At 43.1% G+C, this 26,442-nt stretch overlaps 1 protein-coding gene across 1 annotated transcript; it reads left to right on the forward strand.

Moving 5' to 3' along the window:
• Nucleotides 1-26,123, forward strand: LOC111565636 (sodium/potassium-transporting ATPase subunit alpha-1). Its single transcript, XM_023265788.3, has 23 exons — nucleotides 1-217; nucleotides 13,465-13,578; nucleotides 13,959-14,018; nucleotides 15,214-15,315; nucleotides 15,490-15,591; nucleotides 15,931-16,044; nucleotides 16,299-16,433; nucleotides 17,164-17,281; nucleotides 17,370-17,638; nucleotides 17,766-18,074; nucleotides 19,274-19,408; nucleotides 19,790-19,985; nucleotides 20,077-20,252; nucleotides 20,351-20,487; nucleotides 20,706-20,856; nucleotides 22,621-22,789; nucleotides 22,939-23,093; nucleotides 23,182-23,305; nucleotides 24,761-24,906; nucleotides 24,981-25,111; nucleotides 25,306-25,407; nucleotides 25,488-25,579; nucleotides 25,752-26,123. The coding sequence occupies exons 1-23, from the start codon at nucleotides 206-208 to the stop codon at nucleotides 25,778-25,780; spliced, it is 3,078 nt and encodes a 1,025-aa protein (XP_023121556.1). The 5' UTR covers nucleotides 1-205; the 3' UTR covers nucleotides 25,781-26,123.
• The last annotated feature ends 319 nt before the right edge of the window (nucleotides 26,124-26,442 follow it).

A 26,442-nucleotide genomic window follows, 5' to 3' on the forward strand; every position in this document is an offset into this window, starting at 1 on the left:
GGAGCTCGGATATGTGTTCCGGAGGAGTGACACGTGCTGACGACTAAAAATAAAAAATAAAAAACACAAAAAACCCCATAAATCCTTCAGGGTCGCGTCTACTTCAAACCTAAACCTGATTTTAGGTGTTTTTTTTTTAAACTACATATTTTAAGGAGGATTTTTAGTTTGTGTTTGAACCGGAGCTGAGGACTGATCGGCAGCCATGGGGAGAGGAGTGAGTATCATTCTGCTTTTTTTAATTTATCTGCTTTATTCTAACAAGTGGTTTCCAGCCAGACATCTCAGTTTGTTCGTGGGTCAGCAGGAAGTTCTCTTACATAACGGGATGTTCTCTGTCAAAGTTTCAAACGTCCTCAAGTGTGGCTCTGAGAACAAACTGAGGCTCGAAGTGTCGCCAGGTGTCACATATTCTGACATGAGGAGATGCTGTTGCTGCTTTAGGGACACATCTTCGCTGTGGTTTTTACCTGTTTTCTGGCTGTTAAAGACGGTGGGAGGGTTCTGCCAGAGTCCAGCCCTTTCCTCTGCTGGAGCTCTGGAACTTATCTGAGGTCTGTTCTGGGATCAGCTGCACAGTTCTGCATGATTGAAACCAAGAGAGTCACGGAGAAGAAACGCAAGAAAGCTCAGAAAACGGTGGTTGAAGCGTCTTGCACAGCTTCTTCTGTACTGTCTGTAACTTCAAGGTTCAAGAATGTGGCGCAATATTAGAAGAAGAGGGTGATTTATGGGCCACACTTTTTAAGTATCTGTTGTTTTTTTTGCCCCGTTTCTGACACATAATCAGTCCTGAAAGTTGCATCTTGCGTTCAGGATCAATAATGTGGCGCAAAAATTAGGACAGAAAGGTGATTTCTGAATGATGAAAGTTGTCTGTTGCACCGTCTTGTGATTTTCAGCATCAGTAATGTGACAAAAGGGGATTTCGGGTTGTCACATTTCAACAAACAATCCCAATTTTGCACCAGTTTCCGACACACTGTTGCTGCTGAAAGTTGCAATTCCTTCCCGCCTGCAGTCGTTTTCTGGTCGGTTTGGTTCCCGTGGAGCTCGGTGAGGGGGCAGCTCTGTCAGCTGATGGCAGGAGGAGCCGTCCTCTTTCTGCTCTTCCCTCATTGTTCGGCTGCTCGGCTCTCGTTCTGCGCCAACTTGAGCGGTCTGGGAGGAAACTGAAGCCGCCGAGAGATCTCAGCTGGTCGTCGCCACACCCTGACATCCTGCACCACTGAAACTCTCATTAGAGATGCAGGGGATGGAGGGATGGGGAGGAGGGATGGATGGAGGGATGAGAAGGATAGAGGAAGATGAAGGGATGAGGATGAGGAGGGAGACATGGATGGATGGAGGAATGAGAAAGATAGAGGAGGATGAAGGGATGGGGAGGAGGAGGAGGAGGGAGAGAGGGATGGATGAAGGGATGATGAAGATAGAGAAGAACGGAGGGATGAGGAGGAAGAGAATGGTAGGAGGAGGAGAGAGATGGAGGGATGAGAAGGATAGAGGAGGATGGAGGGATGAGGATGAGGAGGGAGGGATGAGAAGGATAGAGGAGGATGGAGGGATGAGGATGAGGAGGGAGAGATGGAGGGATGAGAAGGATAGAGGAGGATGGAGGGATGAGAAGGATAGAGGAGGATGGAGAGATGAGAAGGATAGAGGAGGATGGAGGGATGAGGAGGATAGAGGAGGATGGAGGGATGAGAAGGATAGAGGAGGATGGAGGAATGAGAAGGATAGAGGAGGATGAAGGGATGAGGAGGGAGAGATGGAGGGATGAGGAGGGAGAGATGGAAGGATGAGGAGGATAGAAGAGGATGGAGGGATGAGGATGAGGAGGGAGAGATGGAGGGATGAGACAGATAGAGGAGGATGGAGGGATGAGGATGAGGAGGAAGAGATGGAGGGATGAGGAGGATGGAGGGATGAGGAGGATAGATGTGGTGGGAGATGTGAAGCAGGATGGCTCCTTCAGCTTCTTCTCCTCCACATCTTCATCTCCTTCACCTCTTTCATCTCCTCCAGCTTCTTGGCTGCTGCCGCTGTTTTTCTTCCATATGTGATGAAGGCTGCCCTGCCCCCATCCAGCCTCCTCCACCTCCCCGCTGCGCCTCCTCCTCCTCCTCCTCCTCCTCCTCCTCCCCTCTTTCCCTCTCCTCTCTGCTACATCCAGTATCTGGCAGACACCCATAGCAGGACGTGGAGGAGGTGATGTCCTCCACGGGAGCAGCTGAACTTGTGACGGCAGGGAGAGGAGCTCAGGAATGAGCCGGGCCGATCGGAGATTAAACCTCCGCTGCCTTTTTCGTGCTTCCCCTGTGTGTTTTCTCATCACATCCACAGCTCAGCGCAAAAGATTGTGAGATGAGGACCGATTGGTGGAGGGGATGTTAAAAGGCAACAGTTGCCGCATTGAGCAACTTGTCTGCCAGACTTGAGGCGGGAAACCGGCTGCAGATGTTTGTGTTGACTGTGGATCTGTTCCAGAAGTGGAGCAAACGCACGAAGCTCCGATTTATGGCTGAAATAGTCCACAAATATGATAAACTGATGAGGAAAAGGTGATGTGAGTTCACAGCAGGAAGTAGGAGAGCGAAGGGGCGAATCCAAATAAATATTTCATAATCTCACCTGACTTCTTCACTGGCTGAATTATTGAAGTTTCAACAGATTTCAAATTCATACATCATTGCCCTCTTCAGCCTTGTATGTATAACAGTAAACACTTTGAAGGCGTCTCTGCAATTTAAGGAACACAAAAAAATGTGCTCTTGCTGAGTTTGTAGTTGATTTTTCACATGTAGTAAATAAATCGAACTGACACTACCATTCAAAAGTTTGGGGTCACCCAGACAATTTCATGTTTTCCATGAAAACTCACACTTTTATTCATGTGCTAACATAACGGCACAAGGATTTTCTAATCATCAATTAGCCTTTCAACACCATTAACTAACACAATGTAGCATTAGAACACAGGAGTGATGGTTGCTGGAAATGTTCCTCTGTACCCCGATAGAGATATTCAGCCGTTTCCAGATAAAATAGTCGTTTTCCACATTTACAATGTGTTTCTGATTAATGAAAAAAAACTTTCTTTCAAAAATAAGGACATTTTAAGTGACCCCAAGCTTTTGAATGGTAGTGTCAGTCGAAAATCTCCTTTAGGGCAAAATTCTGTTCAGTTCTTGGGTGTTTAAAATGAACATTTCAAAGAACACAGCTGTGGGAAAATTGAGCTCATTCAGCTGAACATCCTTATTTAGTTGCACAGATGTGGACATCAGATCAGGACCATAGCTGCAATACTTTGCCACTTTGATTCCAGCTTCTTAAATCTGGATATTTTCTGATTTCTTTCCTCCTCTATCACACTAAACTGAACATCTTAAGACATTTTGTCGCTGGCTTTAATGAAAATTATTTTTGACCATTTTTCAAACAAACAGCCGACGTTGTGAGCTCAGTTCGACTCTTTATTTGAAGCGCTGCTTGTGTGTTCGGAGGCCGGCATGCCGGTCGTAAAAAACTTGTTTTCGTGGCTGTTGGAGTCCCTCGGGACGGATCTCTGCTGGGGTTCAGTCCAAACGGCTGTGAAGTGACGAGGCTGTCGGCCTCTTTAATCTGGCCCAGAGGCTCCACCTTCACTTCCATTCCTTCCACTCCGTTTCCCCCTTGTTCTCTGTGTTTGTACCTGTTTTCCTCTCTGCCGCTCTCTTTCTGGGGATTTAACATTCTTTCCGCTCGGCAGTCATTGTGAATTAGCGGGGCTTTTGTCACACCAGAACATGCCGTCCTCCTTCTCTTTCCTGTTTCAACTCTGAGCCTCTGAGCAGCTCTTTCTGTAAACTCTGGTGCTTCATCCATCTTTTGTCTTTCTCCTTTCTGGCTCACTTTCTCTTCCCCATGCCAGCTCTCTCCGTATGCTTTGCTTTTCTGTGGCAGCTCTTTGAACTTTCTCTGCCTGTTGATCAGGAGAAGGGAAGAAATAGCGTCTATCTACGGCTCTGCCGAGGGAGGAAACCGTCGCTTTCTGCCGCCTGAATGACTGAACTGTTTCCTCATGTGACTGTTGCAACACGGAAACACACTGAGGCTGAATATTTGAGACAAACATGTGCGTCAAACTCAGCTTTTCCGCCTCTTGAGGAAATGATGCAACTCGTAGCTCTCGTGTCTGAGCTGGTTAACCCTCTAAACCAGACATGTCAAACTCATTGTTGTTCAGAGGCCACATTCAGCTTTTCTTTTTACAGAACATTCCGAACAACCTGAAATTTCTGAAGAACATTAAGTTAAATTTTGACAATATTATGCCTCAGTTTATCATTCACAAATTACAACCCAGAGATCAAAGTGTGTCTACAAAGGCACAAAACATTTAGACATCTGGAACTGAACAATATAATGTTTTATTTTATGATTAGAATGACAAAACTCAGGCAAAAAATAACAAAAGCGACAAAAACGTAAGGGAAGACAGAAAAAGACCAAAAAAATCAAAAACAGGACAAAATGTTACAAAAATAGACAAAACGACAAAAAATGAGAAACAAAATGACAAAAACATGAGACAAGCAACAAGTCAGACAGAAAAAAGACAAAAAACAGCAAAAACAAGACAAAATATTACAAAAATGAGACATATAGTGCATTGATTGAGATGAAATATTGTAATTTTAAGCTTAAGTTTGGTTTAGTTTTGGAAAGCACAGATGAGTAGTTCAAGGACCATCGGAAAGTAGAAATTCTTTCAGTTTTTATCGTTAGCAGCTTGAATAAATGGTGCATATTGACAGTTGGTTGGATTTTTTTCAAAATTGCTGCAGGTTTTGGGGCTCAGAGGGTTAATGTCCAGGCCTTGAGGTGAATAAAGACCCTCTTGTTCCTTCAGCTCTGAAGTGACTCGTTTTCTCCCAAACTCTTGAAATATTGACGTGGAAACTAAAGCAGTCTAATTAATCTCAGGCTGATGGAATAGTTCCAGTTATCTGCAGTGTTGGGGGAGTAATTACATTACTAATTAAAGTAATTAGTTACGTTGCTCATTACTTGGCTTTTGTTGCTTAGCGATGCTCATTGGAAGGTGCCTCTAGAGCAGATGAGAACAAACAGTACCGTTCAAAAGTTTGGGGTCACCCTGGCAATTTCATGTTTTCCATCAAAACTCACACTTTTATTCAGTTGCTAACATAATTGCACAAGGGTTTACTAATCACCAATGAGCTCCATGTTTGTTAAAGTTGCTCTAAATGAGTTAAAGTTGACCTACCTCTAAAAAAAAACTGCTTTCTTTCAAAAATAAGGACATTTCTAAGTGACCCCAAACTTTTGAACGGTTGTGTCTTTCTTACATTTCAATGCAAGATGCTACACTACACAACACCAGCAGCAGCTCAGAGGTGTAAAGTTTGTCCGTTTTTCCGTCGCAGCAGAGAAGAACCCAAGTTTCCAACAAGGAGGCACTGATTCATTCACTCTTCACACTTTTTGTTCTGTTTGGGGAGGAAAGAAAAAAGCTGAAAGTTGCCCAGGACGTGAAGAGAGTGTTAAACCCGACCGCCGTGTAAATTAACACACTTTCTTTTCACTCTTTAAAAAGCTGGAGGAAGCGAAAGAATAAAAAGAGGAGCGAGGGGGCACGGGAGGAAAAAGAAAGAGTTGGAGGAGGGATCAACACGTGACTCGGTCCATTCACGGATCTGCAGAGGTGTGGCGACAGTCGCTGCTAGCAACCGGCCAAAGTCCCACAACGGCACAGTTCAATGAGCAGCCTGTTTCTGGCTCCGAGCAGGAATTCTGCCTGTAACAAGTGTGAGCCTTAAAATATGCACCCGCTCGACCGGACGCTCTCTTCTGATTTGTTCTCCCAGGCGAGAGGAAAAAGAAAAAGCGAGGAGGGGGTAAAGAGGCCTCCGAAATTCTTGGTTCAGAGCCTCGTTCATTCACAGTCTCTCTTGAAAGGATGAACAGATCCTTTCCCACTGTCGCCTGAAGTCCAGTTCGATGGCGTTCCCCCAGGAAATGTGCTTCAAACTAAAACAGCACTTTAGCTGGAAAAGCTGAACTTAAATTCAGGAGATTTGTCAGGGAAAAACTCCAACTTTTCCTGACAAACACCCACGAAATTTGCAAATTTCCTGGTTCTGGTCCGTTCTGAAGCGGCAGTGTTGGTTCCTGCTAGATGCCTGTGGTCTTAACAGTCACATGAAGCGATTGCTGAGCCTTTTGTTTTTGTTTTTGATGCAGATTTTATGGATGTAGCACAAAGAAGCATTGTTCGGTGTCCAGTAGGCTTCAGTGTGTGTGTGTGTGTGTGTGTGTGTGTGGAGAAAGAAACCAACAGCAGTTTATTGTGACGTTTGCTTTTTATCAGAGTAAATCCTTCTTCTCTCCTGACATCAGCTCCAGAGCATATCCTCATTTTTCTATCTATTCCATCCTGACATTTCCACTTCCACTTCCAATCCTCTCTTCAAGGTTACAGTTTGCTGGATTGTTTCCTTCAGGAGAGACGTTTTATTTTATTTTATTTTATTTTTGCTGCCCTCCAAAAACGCACCAGCCACATGCCAAGAAGGATTCGGCATAAATGTGTCTTCATGTGTTTTTGTGGACAATCTCTGGTGACGTGTCTTCCAGTAGCTTAGAAATAAATCATTTTAGGATATCTAGTGAAATGTGAAATGTGAAAAAGCACAAAATAATATCACTTTGGTTCAATTTAATGGCATTAAAGCTGCAGTAGGCAGTAATTATTTCCAACATTGGGAAAAGAAATGACACTTTGGTGCTTTGTCTCGGCTGTTTTTAAGGTTTTCGAAATTTAGCCTGTGGCAAAAAGAGGAGAGATTGACCAATCACAGGCGTTTTCCGAGGGAGGAAGTAGTTCCTGTTGGCATCAGCAAAGTGACATAGTTTTCCTGGACAGGTGGACTCCTCTCTTCACCTTGTGTTGCAGTGGTTGGTTTGGTTGTAAGCTGGTCTGGAATTCCACTTTAAAACTGGATTTGGCTTCTCCGCAGCTTCTTGTCTAGTGTTTCTGTGAGGAGCTAATGATACTAAACGTCATGTTCATCTTCATGAAGGATGTCAGAATTGGTTAACACGTTGTGAGCTCCTCCTGAAGCCTCCTCTGGGTCCTCCATGAGAAGAACAGGATGATCAGTATCTTATGAATGCATCACTCTTAGGTCTGGCGGCAGCAAACATCCATCAGTGTACTAAATGAAAAGCTGATAAAAGTGTTGTGGCTTCGCCTTCTTGCTGCTTCAAGACCAGGAGGATGAGTTGTGGCTACGCTGCCACCGGATCGAGGATTAAGTGCAGGTGAAACCACTCATCAGCGGCTGATTTATACCGACTGAGTCCCCATCAGTCACGTGACGAGAGCAGCGCTGTCGCTAAAGTTCACCAGGAAGCTGACTGGTGAAGCAGTCATTCCTGTACCGCATGAGTAAGACCTGACCGGTTTCTGTTCGGCTTATTTTAAGGGCTGCAATGTGTCAGTGTTGGTGGTAAAAGTGGCGCCAACAGATTAGGTGGGACTCTCCGTGGATAGAAGGATGGAGGTGTTTGTCTGTAATGTGGCCAAATGTCTTAAAACATTTGGCAGAATCAGACGATGTGTTCAAAACCTTTGGCTCAGGTTGGGAAACACTCAGCTGGGTCACCGATCAGTTTGTGTTTTAAAGGAAATGAGCTGCAGCTCTGTTTTCACTGCTGCTGGTCAGATGTGGAAGCAGCTTTCCAGAATATCTGCTTCTGCTTTATGTGTCTGTTTTTAGGGACGATGTGCTGTGTGTTATTATTGGCATTTCCTGTGTTCATATTTGAGAAGTGGTCCAGTTGAAACAGGTATCCAGACAGCTAAGAAGCTCTTTTTGGTATTTTTGTTGTTTTTATCTGTTAAAAGCTTTTAAGAAAATATACACGATGTCCTTGTAGAAGCCCTGAACCAACCAGTGGACCTCATAGGACCTAAACTCTGAATCTGTTCGAATTGCATCACTAAGTCCCGTAAAAGTAAATTTTGCTGCTTTTTATTTTTATGTGTACCTCCTCAGTGAACTACGTCACCAACATGGCCAAGTATTAACTGAAACGCAAAACCCGCGGTGGGTTTGAAAGTCTTAAAAACCACCAGAATGACAGCATTCATCAGAGCCAGTAACTGTAAAAGCATCTCTGATTTTAAATTTGAACTATTCACCTGTGACTTGTGTTTCGTTGATAAAATGCTCCAACTCTACTGTTGAAATTATAGTATTTCAAAATGACTTTATTCTACATATATCGTTTTAAAATAAGTCAAAGCATTCTTTAACTTGGTTCTTTAAAAAAAAAAAAATCTGTGCATCTCAGTGCAGTCTCATTTCACATTTCAGCTGAACTGCAGGCAGTGTAACTGTCCACATTGACAGCTATAACGATGTAAATGAAGCATATTTATGGATTTACAGTACATATCTATATATCCAGACACAGTTAAAATAGGATAAAGAAAATCATCTCTCACCACTAGCTGTTCTTTTTATTGTTTAGGAAGGACTTGAATTCAATCCTGAGCTTGATCAGTATTGATGAATATAACTGCAGTTAAGACACCCTGATGTTTTAGGTTTTTATTTTATAAATGTGATTTCTTTAATTAAAAAATGACACCCTTTATATTCTTCTCATAGCTCTGTTGTTATTTTCTATGGTTGCTGGAAATGTTCCTCTGTACCCCTATGTAGATATTCCATTAAAAATCAGCCGTTTCCAGCTAGAATAGTCATTTACCACATTAACAATGTCTAGACTGTATTTCTGATTCATTTAATGTCATCTTCATTGAAAAAAAAAAGCTTTTCTTTCAAAAATAAGGACGCTTTTAAGTGACCCTGAACTTTTGAACAGCAGTGTACATAGATCTTCTCTTTTGGAAACTAGTCTGCATTCTAACTCCTCCACTCTTTGTGAGTTATTTGCCTGAAGCCAGATGGCCCCTGGGGGCCCCTGGGGGCCCTCAGGGGTCCGGAGGCTGAGATTTGGTCACAGCGATCCAGAACCAGACTAGTGTTTTCCCAGCTTGGCGGGCCGGGGGGCTCGGGCAACGATAACAACATGTGCTGCGATCACACACTCTGGGAAACTTTAAAGGCTCATGTGGGAGAAAAAAAGCTGCAAGTTTCCATGACAGCGTGCGGGATGTCCATATTTGGTCATGTGGTCCTAGATATCTGGGGAGTTCTGTGATTGGCTGCAGACCGCCATGGTGCTGAATAATAGATCCTTAGTACTCACTGTGTTTTGGCAAACTGCCCCTGCTAACACGCTAACACCTCTGATCCGTGTACAGTGCTGAATTATTGATTAGCCTTAACTGCTAATCGATGTTGGCTTCTCATGTTGCGATTTCCGCTTACTTACCTGGAACACACCTGGGCTCAACTTTCTCTGATGAGCACTCACACTAAGAAACACCTTGCGCCTGTTAAAGTGGTTGATTTGGCCTCCAATGCATGTCCAGTAGTTGCAGAGGATAAACTCATGCTCAGTCTGATGTTATGGGGAGTTTTATCATGCAAAATGAGGATATTGTACATTTTTGTAATTCAACTAATAAGCCATTTAAGACTAAGAGCTTTGAACCAAACTGTGTTAACATGGTGAGGTTTAGCAGGTAATAGTCATCATCTCCATCCACTGTGCTAATATGCTAATTTGCACCAGAGGCTAAGTGTAGCAGAGACTTTAACTTTACAGGTTTTTCAAAAACCAAAGTACTGGACAAATCAAAATTCAGAACTAATGTAGAGCTTCAACCAATTATCGATCAGTCAACTAATAAGTTAATCGTCCAACAATTTCATAATCAGTCAGTTTGAGTAAAAGTTGTGTGATTCCAGCGTCTTAAATGTGAACAGTTTCTGGTTTCTTTCCTCCTCGATGACCTTCCCTGTAATTTTCATCCAAATTTGTTAGTCCTTTTTTGAGTAATTGCAAAAAGGCAAACAGATGGAGAGATAAACAAATCAACATCATTCCTTGGTGGAGTAATAATGTTTGCATCTTAAATAGTTGATCTAAATCAGGAAATTCAGTGTTGTTGTGTGTTGGTCCCAGTCGGGCTTCGGTCTCTGGTAAACATAAATATCTGAACAACATCTAATACCTGTACATCAAATAACTGTTGATATATTTCAGCTTGGACAAAATTCTGTATTGATCATCGTCTTTAAGACTGTCTTTTTGTTCTCTTAAAATCTCTGATACTGGCTGTCCAAATGAATTAGAATTAGAATTAGAATGGCTTTATTGTCATCATACATGGCATGATGAAAATATAAATAGCTTCCACTGGACGGTGCATAACAACAAGCAATAAGTAATAAAATATCAACATTAAATAATAAAATCAAATGTACATGTATAACAAAACAATATTAAAAATGCCAACATGTGCAAAGGAGGCCAGATATTCACAATATGGGAGGTAGATGAAATGGAATAAGAACCAGTAACCTAGGATAAATATGTTATGGAATTGCATGAAAGCAGCAAGAAGTGACGGAACCCTTGATTTCTCTCTGTAATATTGTAGGGTCTTGACTTTACTATGGAAAGGGCCCTAAGGTGGAATGTTGTTGTAAAAATATAAGCCAATACCTAAAAAAAGTCTCTCTTGCTTATTTTGTTCTGAAAAAGTTTACAAATGTCTCTTATATCGTGTTGTATTCATCATAGCAGTGATAGTTTGCAGGATAAACCTTCAGTTTTGGGACTTGATCACCATTAGAAGGTTGGCCAACAGTCTGAAGGTTCATATCCTCCTACATGAGGAGTGTCCCTGCTGACCATCTGCTGTATCTATAAACTGGCTGTATCCTCACCTGGTTGTAAATCCTGCAGGACAGTGACAGGATGGAGGTGTTTCATGGCTCAGAAACCATTTTATCTCGTGTAAGAGGTTTTTGTTGTGACTTTCATCACTTTTTGTGTGATGCTTTCCACGTTCAGGCTGTGATTTTCACACCTACCTTCGCCGAGTTGTTGCCTTTCTTCTTCCATTCGCCGCCGTTCTCCTTCGCTATCTCATCTTCTTTCTGTCACTTGGTCTCTCAGCCGTCTAGAAGGTACAACCTTTGCTTTGTAGCTCCGTCGGCTGCAGTGGCGGCTGATAATGAGAGGGGACGGAGGCCGACTGTCGGTCTGAGCTGATAAGGGATGTCAAGGGAGAGAAAAGTCACAAATTCTTTAGCTGAAGTGAGTTTTTTGTCTGTTTCTATTGCTCGAGTTATTATCAGAAGCCTGTTTGTGTGAGATCTGGGTCTAATCTTGGAGGTATTCTGTTTATTTAAAGCCCTACAGAGAGAGAATGTGTGTCACAGCCGGAGTTAAAATCAACAGCGTGTCCCCGAGTGTGATTACCAGTAAATGACTGGTTTATTGTTTCACCATGGACTCGCACAACTGGGGAGGTTGTGTTTAGAGGAGCTGTTGGTGACTGACTGAAGCTCTGTGTGTTTAAGCCTGGGACAGCATGAATGTGGGTGTTTAAACAAGTGAAATGAGTTTTACCCGGCAGCCTAATCTCTCTCACCACGCAACGAAAGCTTTATCTTGTAACCAACCGAAAGCCACGCCATGCCAGCTCCTCCCTCGGGTTTCATTATTGATGTCAAAATGTCCCTTTTTAAGCTTGACTGATCCTCTGAAGCCTTAAATGACTGTAGTGGAGTTTGCAAAGTAACGTGTTGATGAGTAAAAGAAATGCAGTTGGTGATATCAGTTGTCTTCTACATGGATTACACAATAATCAGTGTGCTCACAGGCAAACAGTCCAATTGTCACCTGATGAAACACCAACACTGGGCTGAAACAGATGGACAATAGTTTATTTAAAAGCTGCATAGCCAACAGAAAGTCTTTGAAAAGTTGGCATATTCTGACAAAGTGTGTCCCTGAGGAGGTGTGTTTGCAGTGACAGATGGCTCTGGTGTCCCTGAAGCCAAGATTCAAGATAGTTTCCAGTGTTTGTGTCCGACAGGCCTCCTGGTGTCACAACCTAACAGGATGTGACAAGTTAAGAGGTGACTCTGTTTTCCCTGGACTGTCTGTTAAAGTTTGTGGCAGTTTGTCGTCCCAATTTAGGCCACAGCTTTCTCAGTGTTCGACGAGGCTCTGTTTACGGTTTTATTTATTTATTTTAATCTTAAGTGCATTGACCCACATGGAAGCTTAAAAAGATGTAGAATGACAAAACGTCTTCTGGCATTTTGAGTCATCAGGCATCAGACGTGTTCACGGTGCATCGGACACACCTCAGCGGTAGTCAGCGGGTTACTTATGCATGGTTGCTTTGGCAAAAGTTTGGACGCTCAGGTTTCTTCCTGAAGCAAAGGTGAACATGTTGTTTACAACCACAGCACGGAATCACAATCTTCCCCCTTGCATCATGGGATATTTACCACCAGTAAGGTTTTGTACAGAAGAGGCAACAAAAAATAATCCGTCCACAACCATTAGCCCACATTAGCATTGTATATGCCAATGCTTAAAATGGCATTAAAAAAACCTCACGGGCTATTTTTCCATTTTCAATCGCATCTTTTTAACGCCAGCGGATCTGAATCCGCCAATCTGTGTGATCATCAAATACCTTCAACATAAATATAGAGCACAGCAACATGATTTAAAGGACAGAAAATCAAAAAATAAACATCCCTGTTACACAGAATGAAGTTAGAACTATTATAGAATTATATTCAAGTTGGGGTGTGAAGTGATGGTAGAAAGCAGCTGAACTAGAACAATGCTGATCCAAAAGTAGTTTCTCAATTTCTGCAAAAAATGTCTTGTAATCTTCTGTATTTATGTATGTTTAATGCTGTAAATGGGTGCAGTGTTGCTTCAATTATTGCAAATGCGCGACTTAACCCATTTTTACAGAATATTGCCTACATTTGCTGCACTTCTAAACCCAAAGTGGCATGATACATGAGCAATTACAGAGAATAACAAGGGATTATTTTGTCATTAAAGCATTAGTCCAGGACCTTTTGAGCGTCATTGCCTTCATAGCATCCATTATCAACCTTTACAATATCCTTTTGTGTGTTTCATAAAACATTTTAAAGCCTGTTTGCTGCCTAGAAACTGCTCTACGAAGCAGCAGCAGCCAGAATTAAATTGAACATGGATAATATCGATAAAAAGCTCATTTTGTGTTATCTGAGTTGGCATAACAACAATAACGCACATTTCTGACCCTTGGCTCATTAGAAAGAAGCTGTTGTGCTTTCGCTGCCTACACTGAATGCCAGCTGCAGGAGTTATTTCAGCTGGAGGCAACACTGAGTATCATTGATATCCTTCTCAGATCTGACAGGAATGTAATAATGGCAGGTTAGCTAGGAGATCATTGAGAGTTATTGCTGTTACTAAACTCTTCTTTTGATTTTTTTTTTTCCCCTCCAGGAAGGACGAGAGCAGTATGAGCTGGCTGCCACCTCGGAGCAGGGCGGCAAGAAGAAGGGGAAGGGGAAGAAGAAGGAGAAGGATATGGACGAGCTGAAGAAGGAAGTGGACATGGTGAGAGTCAACATCTCTTCCTCTCCATCTTTGTTGATTTTCAACCCCACCTTCTCATGAAAACACCACTCACAAGAACCAAAAATATCACTTGACATTCACGTAGCTATCTTGACTTCTAGATCTATCATACCGTTACTGTATGGGATTTTCTCCACCTCTACCTGCTCTTCTTCTCCACCTTCTCTCTACATTTCTCTCTTTCTTGTCTTTTCTTGGCTCCTCACCCTCATTTTCCCTCCTTAAACTGTATTATTATTTCCCCTGTCATTGTAAAATGAAAGGTCAGCGCACAATGAGCTGGAAATGTCACGGTCTTCTGGCATATCGAACCTCCACATTCACTGGACTGATGCCGTCTTGTCTTTGTGTCCTTGCAGGATGATCACAAACTGACCCTGGACGAGCTCAACCGCAAATATGGAACCGACCTCAGCAACGTGAGTGAGAAAAGAGTCGTATTTAGCGTTTGATTTTGACTGAAAGCGTCTCATCTGCAGCTTGAAAAGTCACACTGAGATGTAATTTCAGCAGCCAGGGTTCTCGTCTCCAAACTGTGGCATCATAATGCAATTTTGGAAAGCAGTACTTCCATCAAAGTGTCCACATCTCTCACAGAGATGAGATAACGATCAAATGTGAGCCGTTGACTTCCATTTTTCCTCCTCTGACAGTTGACATTCAGCTGATGAAAGATTAATGAGGCCGGGATGAATTAAACAGAGAAACTTTGTTTAAAAAGGAGCGATGTGCTCATGAAAGAAGAGTTATTGAGGCTGTGATCAACTGCTACAGGCTCCCAGGGCTGATTAAACAGAGAAAGTGGGACATACAGAGGAGGAGGAGGAGGAGGATGGTGGAAAGAAAGCATGGAAGATTTCTCGGCTTGTCAGTGGAAATGCATTCTGGAAGAAGCTGAATTCATATCAAATCAAAAAAGTCTGATCTGGATTGTTTTTCCATCACAATGGGCCTGGTTTTATTTAGAAATGAATCCGTCACACAGCTCCTTCAGCTCACGTAGAGATGAGCGCATTCACTATAAATAATAAACTAGCTGCTGTTCTGCAGCTTCTGCTCACATCTTCATTTTGTTTTCATCAAATTTCTAGCTTGAAATTCTTGAGCCTAAAAGGAAATTCCCTTTAATGGCCAAAACCATGTTGGTTAAAGTGAATCCACTGGACTTAGGTTTTGCTAAAATAATGACCGACTGGAGCCGAGCAGCGACCTCCCACCCAGCAGCTCTCTGCTCATGCAAATGTGCTGCAGGTCATGCAGGAAGGATCAAGGAGAATAGTTAATCAGAGCCTCTGACTGGGGTCTCGGTGTGCCTGCATGCATGTGCAGTTCTGTGAATAATTTATCAGCCACAGACACCCCTCTGCCCTGATTTCATTCCGTCTTTTCTCCTCCTCGTCCTCCTCTGTTACGTTCTTCCTCTTCCTCCTACCTGCTGATGAAGGAAATGGCTGTTTTTCCTGTTGATGCTGTGTTGCTAGGCAACTATTAGCTCCTACTATCCCCTCTGGACTTAAAGATGTGCCACTGAGGTTATATGTGGCTGTTGGAATAACCGTGATGATGACATTTTCTTGTTATGTATCACTTACCTGTGTCATGTCCTCCTACCAGGGTCTGACTAGTGCGAAGGCTGCTGAGATTCTGGCCCGTGATGGACCCAACGCCCTCACTCCTCCTCCCACCACCCCAGAGTGGGTCAAGTTTTGCAAACAGGTAACATCAGCTCAGTTTTAAATGATCACAAAAACACTGTTCAGACTCCCTCTTGCACAGTTGGTGATGTTGACGGCTTTCGAGTTGTCAGATGTTTTACAGGTTGAGAAGATACTGAGTACTGGTACTGAACTTTCAGAAAATAAACTTCACCCCTGTTTCGTTTTCCTCCAGATGTTTGGTGGTTTCTCCATGCTCCTGTGGACTGGTGCCATCCTCTGCTTCCTGGCCTACGGTATCCAGGCTGCTATGGAGGATGAACCCGCCAATGATAATGTGAGAGAAGGTCCTTGTAATGTCTAGATGTGGGGCCTTGTTAAAGCAAAACTTGATACACCATCCAGGCCTAATCATCTAAATTGCGTCCCAAGACTGTTGGTGCTGTGAAATTGGCAATAAGTTGATGACTGTATTGATATGCAGATATTACTGGGGGATAATTTCACAGTTTACTGGTAATAAAAATGGATTATAGGGGAGATTATGGTTCAGGATGAGTCAGTTTGACAACAGATAAAGTTAGACGCTGACTTCTGATGGATCCTGAAGGTCTTAAAAGAAGTTGTTCACATAGAGAGTTGCTGAAATCTGAATGTGCTGTTTTGATGTTCACAGTTGTACCTGGGCGTTGTGCTCTCTGCTGTCGTCATCATCACTGGTTGCTTCTCCTACTACCAAGAGGCCAAGAGCTCCAAGATCATGGACTCCTTCAAGAACCTGGTCCCACAGGTGACCTTCACGCTTTAAAACCTTCATCTCCATGTATGCCATTGTACACAAACCAGGACTATCATCATGTTAGCTGCTGTGTTATTTAAGGTCTTCCCCTCTTTTCTGTCCAAAAACAATCAGGCGCTCTTGACATCTGAATCTCAAGATCCTTGTTGACTAATTTGGATGCTAACAATGGAAATCCTTTTCATTCTACTAGCTAAAACACTCACAGTCTTATCCAAGTGTCTCCATCATGTCTGGTTTCATAGCAAGCCCTGGTGGTCCGAGACGGTGAGAAGAAGAACATCAACGCTGAGGAGGTCGTGGTTGGAGATCTAGTGGAGGTGAAAGGAGGCGACAGGATCCCCGCTGATCTGAGAATCATCTCTGCTCACGGCTGCAAGGTGACGAGTTCTTTTCTCCTGTCTCAGAGCCATTATTCAGGACTTGATCCTGAAATCGAGTTCCATGACTTTGACTTTCCGTCTGCACTGTGCTTGAGTTTGCACTTGAAAAACCAGTGTTTCTTTGTGCCTTGACCCTCTTAGACCTCTAAAGTCTAATTAAATGTGTGTTTGCAGAAAGCTTTCTTTAATAAAACCAAAGAAAACTGTGAGCAATTAACTCTTATTTGTTTTTAAAATGGTCTTCAGACAATGTCAAGCACTTTTTTTGTCCATTATTCTAAAACTGAATCATCAAACTGCCATTTGACTCTGAAGTAGCACTTGAAACACCCAATTACCCTCTTACACTTTTCTTTAGAAGTCACTGTTTTACTAAATGGACTCATCGTGCCAGTATTATTATTATGAGAACAAAAAAGAGGTCTGTGAGCTGTTTTAGGCCCTGAACTGAGCCCTTGACTGAATCATACTGAGCTTTTCTTTGTTAACCTTTTGCATCCTTCTGTTGGACCATTTAGCTGCTGCTCCATTGTGGAGCCAAAGTACCGTTTGACCTGAATCTGCCATTCAGCCTTCAGTAGCTGTTGTAGCCACAGAAATAAGGGTTCAGGAGGAAGTTTGTTTTTCGCTGTGAACAGAGGAACCCTCTGGAAGCCATTTGATCTGTTTTTGCAGTTTTTTTCTCAGAGAGATAGAACCACTTTTTGACTCTTTTCTTGTGTTTCAGGTGGACAACTCTTCCCTGACTGGAGAATCTGAGCCCCAGACTCGTACTCCAGACTTCTCCAATGAGAATCCTCTGGAGACCAGGAACATTGCTTTCTTCTCCACCAACTGTGTTGAAGGTACGACAGCAGGATACATCTGAGCCTTTCAGAGACGGAGACTTTGCAGGTGAATCACAGATGCTCTCATATCCGATGCTTGCTACAGGAACTGCCCGCGGTATCGTGATCAGCACCGGAGATCGTACCGTCATGGGTCGCATCGCCACTCTGGCCTCTGGACTTGAGGTCGGACGGACTCCTATCTCCATTGAGATCGAGCATTTCATCCACATCATCACCGGCGTGGCCGTCTTCCTGGGAGTTTCCTTCTTCGTCCTGTCTCTGATCCTCGGATACACCTGGCTGGAGGCCGTCATCTTCCTCATCGGTATCATCGTCGCCAATGTGCCAGAAGGTCTCCTGGCTACTGTCACTGTGAGTCCTGGTGTCTGTGTTTTAATCTGGTTTAATCCAGTTATCTTTCTCTGCACTAGACTTCATTGATGAAGAGCTGCAGTTGTGACGGCTGTAAATTCTTGGTTCTTGGTTCTTCTACCTCCAGGTGTGTCTGACCCTGACTGCTAAGCGTATGGCCAAGAAGAACTGCCTGGTGAAGAACCTGGAAGCTGTGGAGACTCTGGGCTCCACCTCCACCATCTGCTCAGACAAGACCGGCACCCTGACCCAGAACAGGATGACTGTGGCCCACATGTGGTTCGACAACCAGATCCACGAGGCCGACACCACGGAGAACCAGAGCGGTACCTCCTTCGACAGGAGCTCGGCCACCTGGGCTGCCCTGGCCAGAATCGCTGGACTCTGCAACCGAGCCGTCTTCCTGGCTGAGCAGAGCAACGTTCCCATTCTGAAGGTAGGTTTGTTTTAAACCTCATTTCCCTGCAGCAGCTGGTTGTCTGGTACCAAACATTAAGCTACCTGTCGCTTTATTTCCATGAATTGCTGTTTGAAATAGAAGGATAAGTCTGTGCTGTCTTTGACCCGTTGTTCAACAACAACTAAGGTTCTTCTGTTTATTATCAGCCTTTAGTTTGTTTGCTCATTATGTGGGCAGGATTTAGAAGTTCTGTGCTGCTGACTCAGTCAATTTAAACTCTCCATTAAAACTAGTGAAATGTTTTTGTTTTCTATCCCCCCAGTGTTGGCTCCACTTAATTTTTAGCAACGCTGACACCTGTTCAAGAAGGACGAGATACTGACTCACTTTAATGAAAGGAATTATGCACTGTAATGATATTTCTGCAGCAATGGTTCCATAGTGGGATGGATAGTGCTGTTAAGCTGCTGATTAAAGCTCACTTTCAACACGACATTTATTGTCAACTAAGGGTGTTGGAATATACAACTATTGATGATATTTTAGAAATTAAAACAGTACAACTCAGTTATGGTTACAGACTCTCTCCACCTTCCACCAGTCATGTCTTTATTATAATTTATTTGGCAAAAAGACACAAAAATCAATAAACGTAGGTAAATATAAATCATACACTGACTGAGCAGCCTTGGTGCAGTACTGCACTCTCTGAGTGCTTTTCTTGTTGCGTTTAGTTCAACTTCTGCTACTATATTTACCTCTTCCACAAACAGATTTGTTTTCCAGCTTCTTCTCCCAGGAATGAAGACACACAAACACACACACACCCAGCTGTGCATCTGGTTTCCACTCGGTGTTAATAACCAGTTTATGTGTTGATTCTCAGTGCGTCCATGTTTCTTCGTGTGTTAATCACCTGTAAATGTCTGGCTGCATCGCGGCTCTAATTACCAGACGTCCTCTGTTCACTGTTCATTATTTCCCCTCAGTCACTGTAACAAGAGTGAGCGGAGGGTAAACATGGGGTTGGTTTTCATCAAGGCCAGTAATTATGATGGAAAAAAATTAGAAAATTAGCATTTTTCCTTCACAGGCAGAATCCCAAATGAATCTCTGTCGTCTTGTGCTTTTGCAGTGTAGGTGGATACAAACTGGATTCAGGAGAGTGTATTTGTTTTTCAGATGCTATATAAAGCTGTTTATTTGACAAAACATTCTCTGTCTTCCTCCACCAGAGAGATGTGGCCGGTGATGCCTCGGAGTCAGCTCTGCTCAAATGTATTGAACTGTGCTGCGGATCAGTCCAGGAAATGAGGGAGAAACACCCTAAAGTCGCTGAGATCCCGTTCAACTCCACCAACAAGTACCAGGTATGAAAACTGTTCCTGTCTTACAGGCTGCACAATGGAACGAGTGGATTTTTACAGTGTTTTCAACCATTTGTGCGTGCAAAAACATTAACTTTCAGCTTATTTGACATGTTGACAGCAAATTAAAAATCAGTGTAAAATGATTTTTGTCGCAGGCCCTCAGGCCAAACTCAAGCATTGATTAAAAAATGTGACCTTTTGCTAAGTGGTGAAAGTAGACTTCTGCTGCTTTATTTGTCTATTTGTCTTCCAATGAGGCCTTTGGAGAAATGTCAAGGAAAGATGCAAACATTAAATCTGTGATCCTGAATTTTCTTCCCTTTTTCAACATGTTGGGATTGGAAATGAATCCACAAACTGACCTCTCTAATGTTTTCCCAGCTTTCCATTCACAAGAACACAGCATCCGAAGGCGAAACCAAACACCTGCTGGTGATGAAGGGAGCCCCGGAGAGGATCCTGGACCGATGCTCCACCATCATGCTGCAGGGCAAAGAGCAACCGCTGGATGACGAGATGAAGGACGCTTTCCAGAACGCCTACCTCGAACTGGGAGGACTGGGAGAGAGGGTACTGGGTAAGACTGGAGGTCTGCTGGGAGGGAAATTAATGTGCTAATGAACCTGAGCTGTAGCCGTAACGACCACACTGTGTCTCATCTTACCCAGGTTTCTGCCACTTCAACCTGCCTGACGATCAGTTCCCAGAGGGCTTTGCTTTCGACACCGATGAGGTGAACTTCCCCACTGAGAACCTTTGTTTCATCGGCCTCATGTCCATGATTGACCCTCCTCGTGCTGCTGTGCCCGATGCTGTGGGCAAATGCAGGAGTGCTGGAATCAAGGTTTGTAACCAAAGTACACATAGCAGACGTGAAACTCTCTGTTGATTTGGTATTTGGACTGAAAAAATGAGATGCTGATGTGTGAACTATTCTCCCAGGTAATCATGGTAACAGGTGATCATCCAATCACAGCTAAGGCTATCGCTAAGGGTGTGGGTATCATCTCCGAGGGCAATGAGACTGTTGAAGACATCGCTGCACGTTTGAACATTCCAATCAATGAAGTCAATCCAAGGTAAGTTTACCATAGCCTTATTTGTAAAGGTGTAGTTCCCCAGGGTCATATTCTGGGTGCCGTTTAGTTCTAATGCTGCTGTAACTTCCCATATCTTGATTTAATCCATAAGAGAACAGATAACTCTGTTTGTAATCATCATTGCTAGCTTGAATTCCACCTGCAGAGAGCTGTTTAAGCGGCATATCTGTGTGAATGATCTCAAATATTCCCTGCAGAGATGCTAAGGCCTGCGTTGTTCACGGCGGCGACCTCAAGGATCTGACCTCAGAGCAGCTGGATGACATCCTGAAGCACCACACTGAGATAGTTTTTGCTAGAACGTCGCCTCAGCAGAAGCTGATCATAGTGGAGGGCTGCCAGAGACAGGTAGGAACAAAACTAAGACGTGTTTTACTGTCAGATTTTCTGTTTCTAGTTCTGTTTTACTGTTTGGAGAATGCAGCATGTGTTTGCCTTATTATGTAAATGCATGAGTGAATATTTGATAGTCCCCCAATGCTTATTTATGATTATTGCTTTGGTCTGATGACAGAATAATCAAGCGTAACATCTGTCAAGCTGTGAGCTCAGATGTGAATATTCATGAGTTCACCAGGAGGCAGAACAGACTCTTTCTGCTGCTGTGGACTTTGGCTTCAATGATTAGTTTAAATGTTTGTTATTTATCATCGTATTTCTTCTCTGAGCAAGAAGAAAAATAACCAAATCTAGTACAGTTTGGATTCAGTCTCAGTTGGTGTTTTCACTCCTGATCCAAGCGCAGCTCAAACTCTGAATAGACTTTAGATCTAATTAGCATTTGCTGAATAGAGGAGGAGGATTATTGATGACTGAGCTCAGGAACTCCGTTCAGTTCCTCAATAGCTCTGGCAGAGCAGCGCTAGGTGACTGTTATTATATATGACAGATATATTTCTAAAGTCTGTCCACTCACATCCTTAAAGGAGCATAAATCTGCTTGGTGCAATAAATTCCAGTCCACGTTTAAGGGCTTCACGTTTAGTGCATAGCAGCAATAAAGACTTAATGTTCTTTATTCTTCATGTATATTTGAACAGTGCAGTGGTTCTCAAAGTTTTTCTGTCAGGCCCGCCTTAAACATTTTTGCTGCTTAAGTTCATGTATATGTCTATTCATCGATTCAGTCATCAACCAAATTTTATTTGAACTGAAAAACTCATATCTGGTTATTTGACAAAATGCGATTAATCATGATTAAATAATTACAAAGCCTCTAATGAATTAGATTTAAAAAATTTTAACCGCTTACCACCACTAATTTTTGTTAAAACGTGAACATGCAGAGCTGTGTTATTATATCTGATTCCATTTCGTTGTTTTTCACGGTACAGATAATCGGAGTAGATGAGCTGAGGTGGTGACGTCATCAAGTACGCTGATGTTCCAATGATACATTAATGATGATTATTCTTGGGAGTCCGTACTGCAAAATGATCAGCGCAGTTTGAGTATTGTTGTGTGCCACATTAAAAACAGGTCAACGTTAAAACAATAGTTCAGCTAATTAGTTCCGAGTAGACAAACCTTTTCCTCCCAATCACTTGCGTTCCCCGTGTCATGCGTCTGCGCCCCCCACACTTTTAGAAACACTGATTTAGTGAGTTGGAAGCCCCAAATATTAAGAACTTGAGTAAAGTTGTTCTGTCAAGAAAGCTATTTATCTGTGGTGGCACCAAACATGATCCCCTCTCTCACAGATGTTAAATAAAGGGGCTTTTTCTTCCAAACAACAGGAAATTGCTGCCGTGTGCAGAGTAACTTTAGAAAATGGAAAACGTCACTCAACAGCGGCTCTAGTGATGTTTCTTCAAACCAGGGGAGACACCTGTTATCTTTAAAATACACAGTTTGACCAGAGCTGAAGTCAAACATTTGAGAAAAGCTGGCCGCTCCTTTTTATTTTTGTTCATGAATACTCTAGTTAAATATCTTTCTGCCCTTTCAAGTGTGGCTTTCCCACTTTTACTAAGCTACTTAAGAGCAGCCAACACTCAGAGGATGTTTCACCACTGGAATCTGATCTAATTAAACCTGAAATCTGCCGCATTCACCCAACGCTAAGCAAAACCTCCGGCTTGAATTTAGTTTTCTGCTTTGTCCTGTCTGCAGGGAGCCATCGTGGCCGTGACAGGTGATGGCGTGAACGACTCTCCTGCTTTAAAGAAGGCCGACATCGGCGTTGCCATGGGGATCGCCGGATCTGACGTCTCCAAGCAGGCGGCTGACATGATCCTGCTGGACGACAACTTCGCCTCCATCGTCACCGGGGTGGAAGAAGGTAACAGACCGGGCTGCATAATGTGTAATGGAGCATGAAATGATACTAATTCGCTGGATCTGAACATGTGCAGCGTTTTATTCTTGCTCAGTTGCAGGATTAAGATAATTAAAACAGTTAAAACGATGCTTTTGTGTCATTTCAATCAGGTCGTCTGATCTTCGACAACTTGAAGAAGTCCATCGCCTACACTCTGACCAGTAACATCCCTGAGATCACCCCCTTCCTCCTGTTCATCATCGCCAGCATCCCTCTGCCTCTGGGAACCGTCACCATCCTCTGTATCGATCTGGGAACCGACATGGTAAAGATGCACATAGAACATTCTCGTTGGTTGATATTTCCAGAATATGACAGCACATCTGACTATCTCATTTATTTCCCATCTCCAGGTTCCCGCTATCTCATTGGCTTATGAAGCAGCTGAGAGCGACATCATGAAGAGGCAGCCCAGAAACCCCAAAACAGACAAACTGGTGAACGAGAGGCTCATCAGCATCGCCTACGGACAAATCGGTAAACTCCCCTCTTCAAATCCAGAACCTACCACAAAGCGTCCTGAAGTCACTCCAGAGGTTTTGCTCCCTGTGGTTCGCAGGGAGCTTTTCTTTTTGGAAAGGCAGCTCTGTAATCTGGGTGGTCTGAGATAAGAGCAGAGCGGCATGCACCATAAATAGTCCTGCACTGATAGAGCACCGAGTGCTGCATGTTGTGTTCCGAGTGATGATAGGACAGTGTCTGGCTGCTCATTTTTCCCTCTTCGGTAATAAAGCCAGAAATAGTTGGAGCCGCTGTTGGCTGCCTTATAAGTTCAGAATATAAGCAAGCAAACAGGTTTTACATCTCTTGTGTTGCCCTTTTTAGTACAAAGTCATATTCCAACTCTTAATATTAAAGAGAGCAACACGGCGGAATTATGTGACGATCGGCTTACGTTTGTCCGTCTGTCTGTCTGTTCGCAACATTACTGAAAAACGGACTGACGGATTTGGATGAAATTTTCAAGGAGGATCAGAAATGACACAAGGACTAAGTGATTAAATTTTGGCAGTGATGTGGCTTATAGACTGGATCCACAGATTTGTTAAAGATTTCTATAGTATTGCGAGATAGTGACACGGTGTCACTGTAACTATGACAACATGACTGCAATCCTACTACAAATCCATCGCTGAAGACTTCAGCATTGGAAATCATACGACTGAGCAGCCTTGTGACGGAGTACTGCGCTCTCTGAGTGCTTTTCTTGTTTCATTATTTTAGGTTTGACATTTTTTGGGGGGTCTGAAAGCCAGCAACTCTGCTGAACAAAAGGTGAATTCAGTGAAATGTTCCTTATCAGAGAACAATGGTGAAGCTGACATATTTATACTTACCGATTACAGCACTATTCAGTTATAATATTTTTCAAGATTTGCATCAAAATGTGTTGATATAACTTCTGTTTGGACTAATTCTCCTGCCAAACCTCTCAAATAATCATTGTGCATGAGATGGATCATTCTAAAAATAAATTTACTCTGCTTAAAAATAATTTCCATTTTGATTAAGCCTCTAATTCCTAAAAGACGGACTAATCTCATTAATTTATGTTATTCGCCCAGTGACGAATGGTTTGGTCGAGGAAAGACTGGCTAATCAGATCAGTCATTTATCTTATTCTTCCCAAAGGCCACGAGGCCGCTTTGTTTACTCCATCAGTTATTGATTCAGCTAGAAATAGACGAATTAACTGCATTTATTACTCCACCAAGGAATGCGGCGGAGTTAAGTGACAATCTCCGTTGGTTTGTCTGTCTATCAGTCTGTTTATCTGTTAGCAACATTATCCAATAACAGATTTATGTAAAATTTTCAGGGAGGGTCAGAAATGTCACAAGGACCAATTGATTAGATTTTGACAGTGATGCAGCTTATAGTCTGGATCTACAGATTTGTAACCACCAATCTGGTCTAAATTCCATTCTGCAGGTATGATCCAGGCACTGGCAGGCTTCTTCACCTACTTTGTGATCCTGGCGGAGAACGGCTTCCTTCCGTCCACGCTGGTGGGCATCAGAGTGTCCTGGGACAATAAGTATATCAACGACCTGGAGGACAGCTATGGACAGCAGTGGGTGAGTTGCCTTCACTGGAGAAAGGACGTTTTTAAGGTTTATTAGGTGTGTGAACTGTGTTTCCTGTGTGTCAGACCTACGAGCAGAGGAAGATCGTGGAGTTCACCTGCCACACGGCCTTCTTCGCCAGCATCGTGATCGTGCAGTGGGCCGATCTGATCATCTGTAAGACCAGGAGGAACTCCGTCTTCCAGCAGGGCATGAAGTGAGTGAGAAGTGGAAGTTTCTGAACTCCAGCTAACCTCGCTGTTCGATGAATGTTATTTAAAAACCGCTCTGACTGTGGTTTCCTCTGGCTTGGTCTCGGGAGTTTAAAACCCTGGCACCAACATGACAACATCTATTTTCAGCCCCTCGGATTAGTTTGTTTGTCTTATTTTGGTGTCGTCTGCGCTTCAGGAACAAAATCCTGATCTTCGGGCTGTTTGAGGAGACGGCCCTGGCTGCCTTCCTGTCCTACTGCCCCGGCATGGATGTGGCCCTCAGAATGTACCCTCTGAAGTAAGTCTGCTGCAGAAAAACCACTCATAACCCGCTCCACCCACCACATGTTGTTCATCTGGATCACTTTCTGTTTTCAGGCCCAACTGGTGGTTCTGCGCCTTCCCCTACTCCCTGCTCATCTTTATCTATGATGAAATCCGTAAGCTGATCCTCAGACGCAGCCCAGGAGGTGAGTCCGCGGTCCAGGCTTTTATTATCTTCTGCTGTGTTTTCCCACTTCTCTCTTGTTTTTTTCCTCTTTCTCCACATCTGCTGCTGTTCCCACCTCCTTTGTTTCTAAGCCTTTGCTTTTAGATGAGGTTGTGGTGACTGAAGTTGCTGTTTTGTGTCTTCGTTTGCAGGCTGGGTGGAGCGGGAGACCTACTATTAAAGACCCGTCAGTCCCGTCAGCTCGCATCTTCTCCTCCACTCCCGTCTTTGCATGAATATTGTCTTGCTGCTCGGAATAAAAATTTTAACCTCTGCGACGACAAAAAGAAAAAAAAATTGGAACGTGTTTTTATATTAGGGAATGCTTGATACTACTATTAGACAAACATTGAGATGGAACGTGCTGATGATGCTGATGTGATGATCAATGAAAATGCTAATAATGACATGAACACTGAACATTGACATGACTATGCGTGCCTTGTTTCTGAAACAGGACCAATTTTATACATGTTTTTAACAGTTATAAACGTTCAATAAAAATGCGCTCGAGTCAGGTCCCACCCATGATTCCTGTCGTTTGTCTCTCGTGTCCTTTAATGTGTTTCTCTGAACAAAACAAAGCACTTGATGCCCGAAGCTCGAAAATGTGCAGATTTGACCTTATTGCACTGCAAAAACTCAAACTCTTACCAAGTCTATTTGTCTTATTTTTAGTGAAAATGCTAATAATTATGTACACCTTGATATGGGTGTTGATCACTTTAGGCCACACCCTCCCTCATTACAAAAATACACATCATCTGATAATGCTTAAAACCAATTAACATTCAAGTTTATGTAGCTTGTAGTTCGAAAATATGCATGAAAATGACGATAAGG

The sequence above is a fragment of the Amphiprion ocellaris genome, chromosome 24 (genome assembly GCF_022539595.1).
Source record: "Amphiprion ocellaris isolate individual 3 ecotype Okinawa chromosome 24, ASM2253959v1, whole genome shotgun sequence".
NCBI lineage: Eukaryota > Metazoa > Chordata > Actinopteri > Pomacentridae > Amphiprion > Amphiprion ocellaris.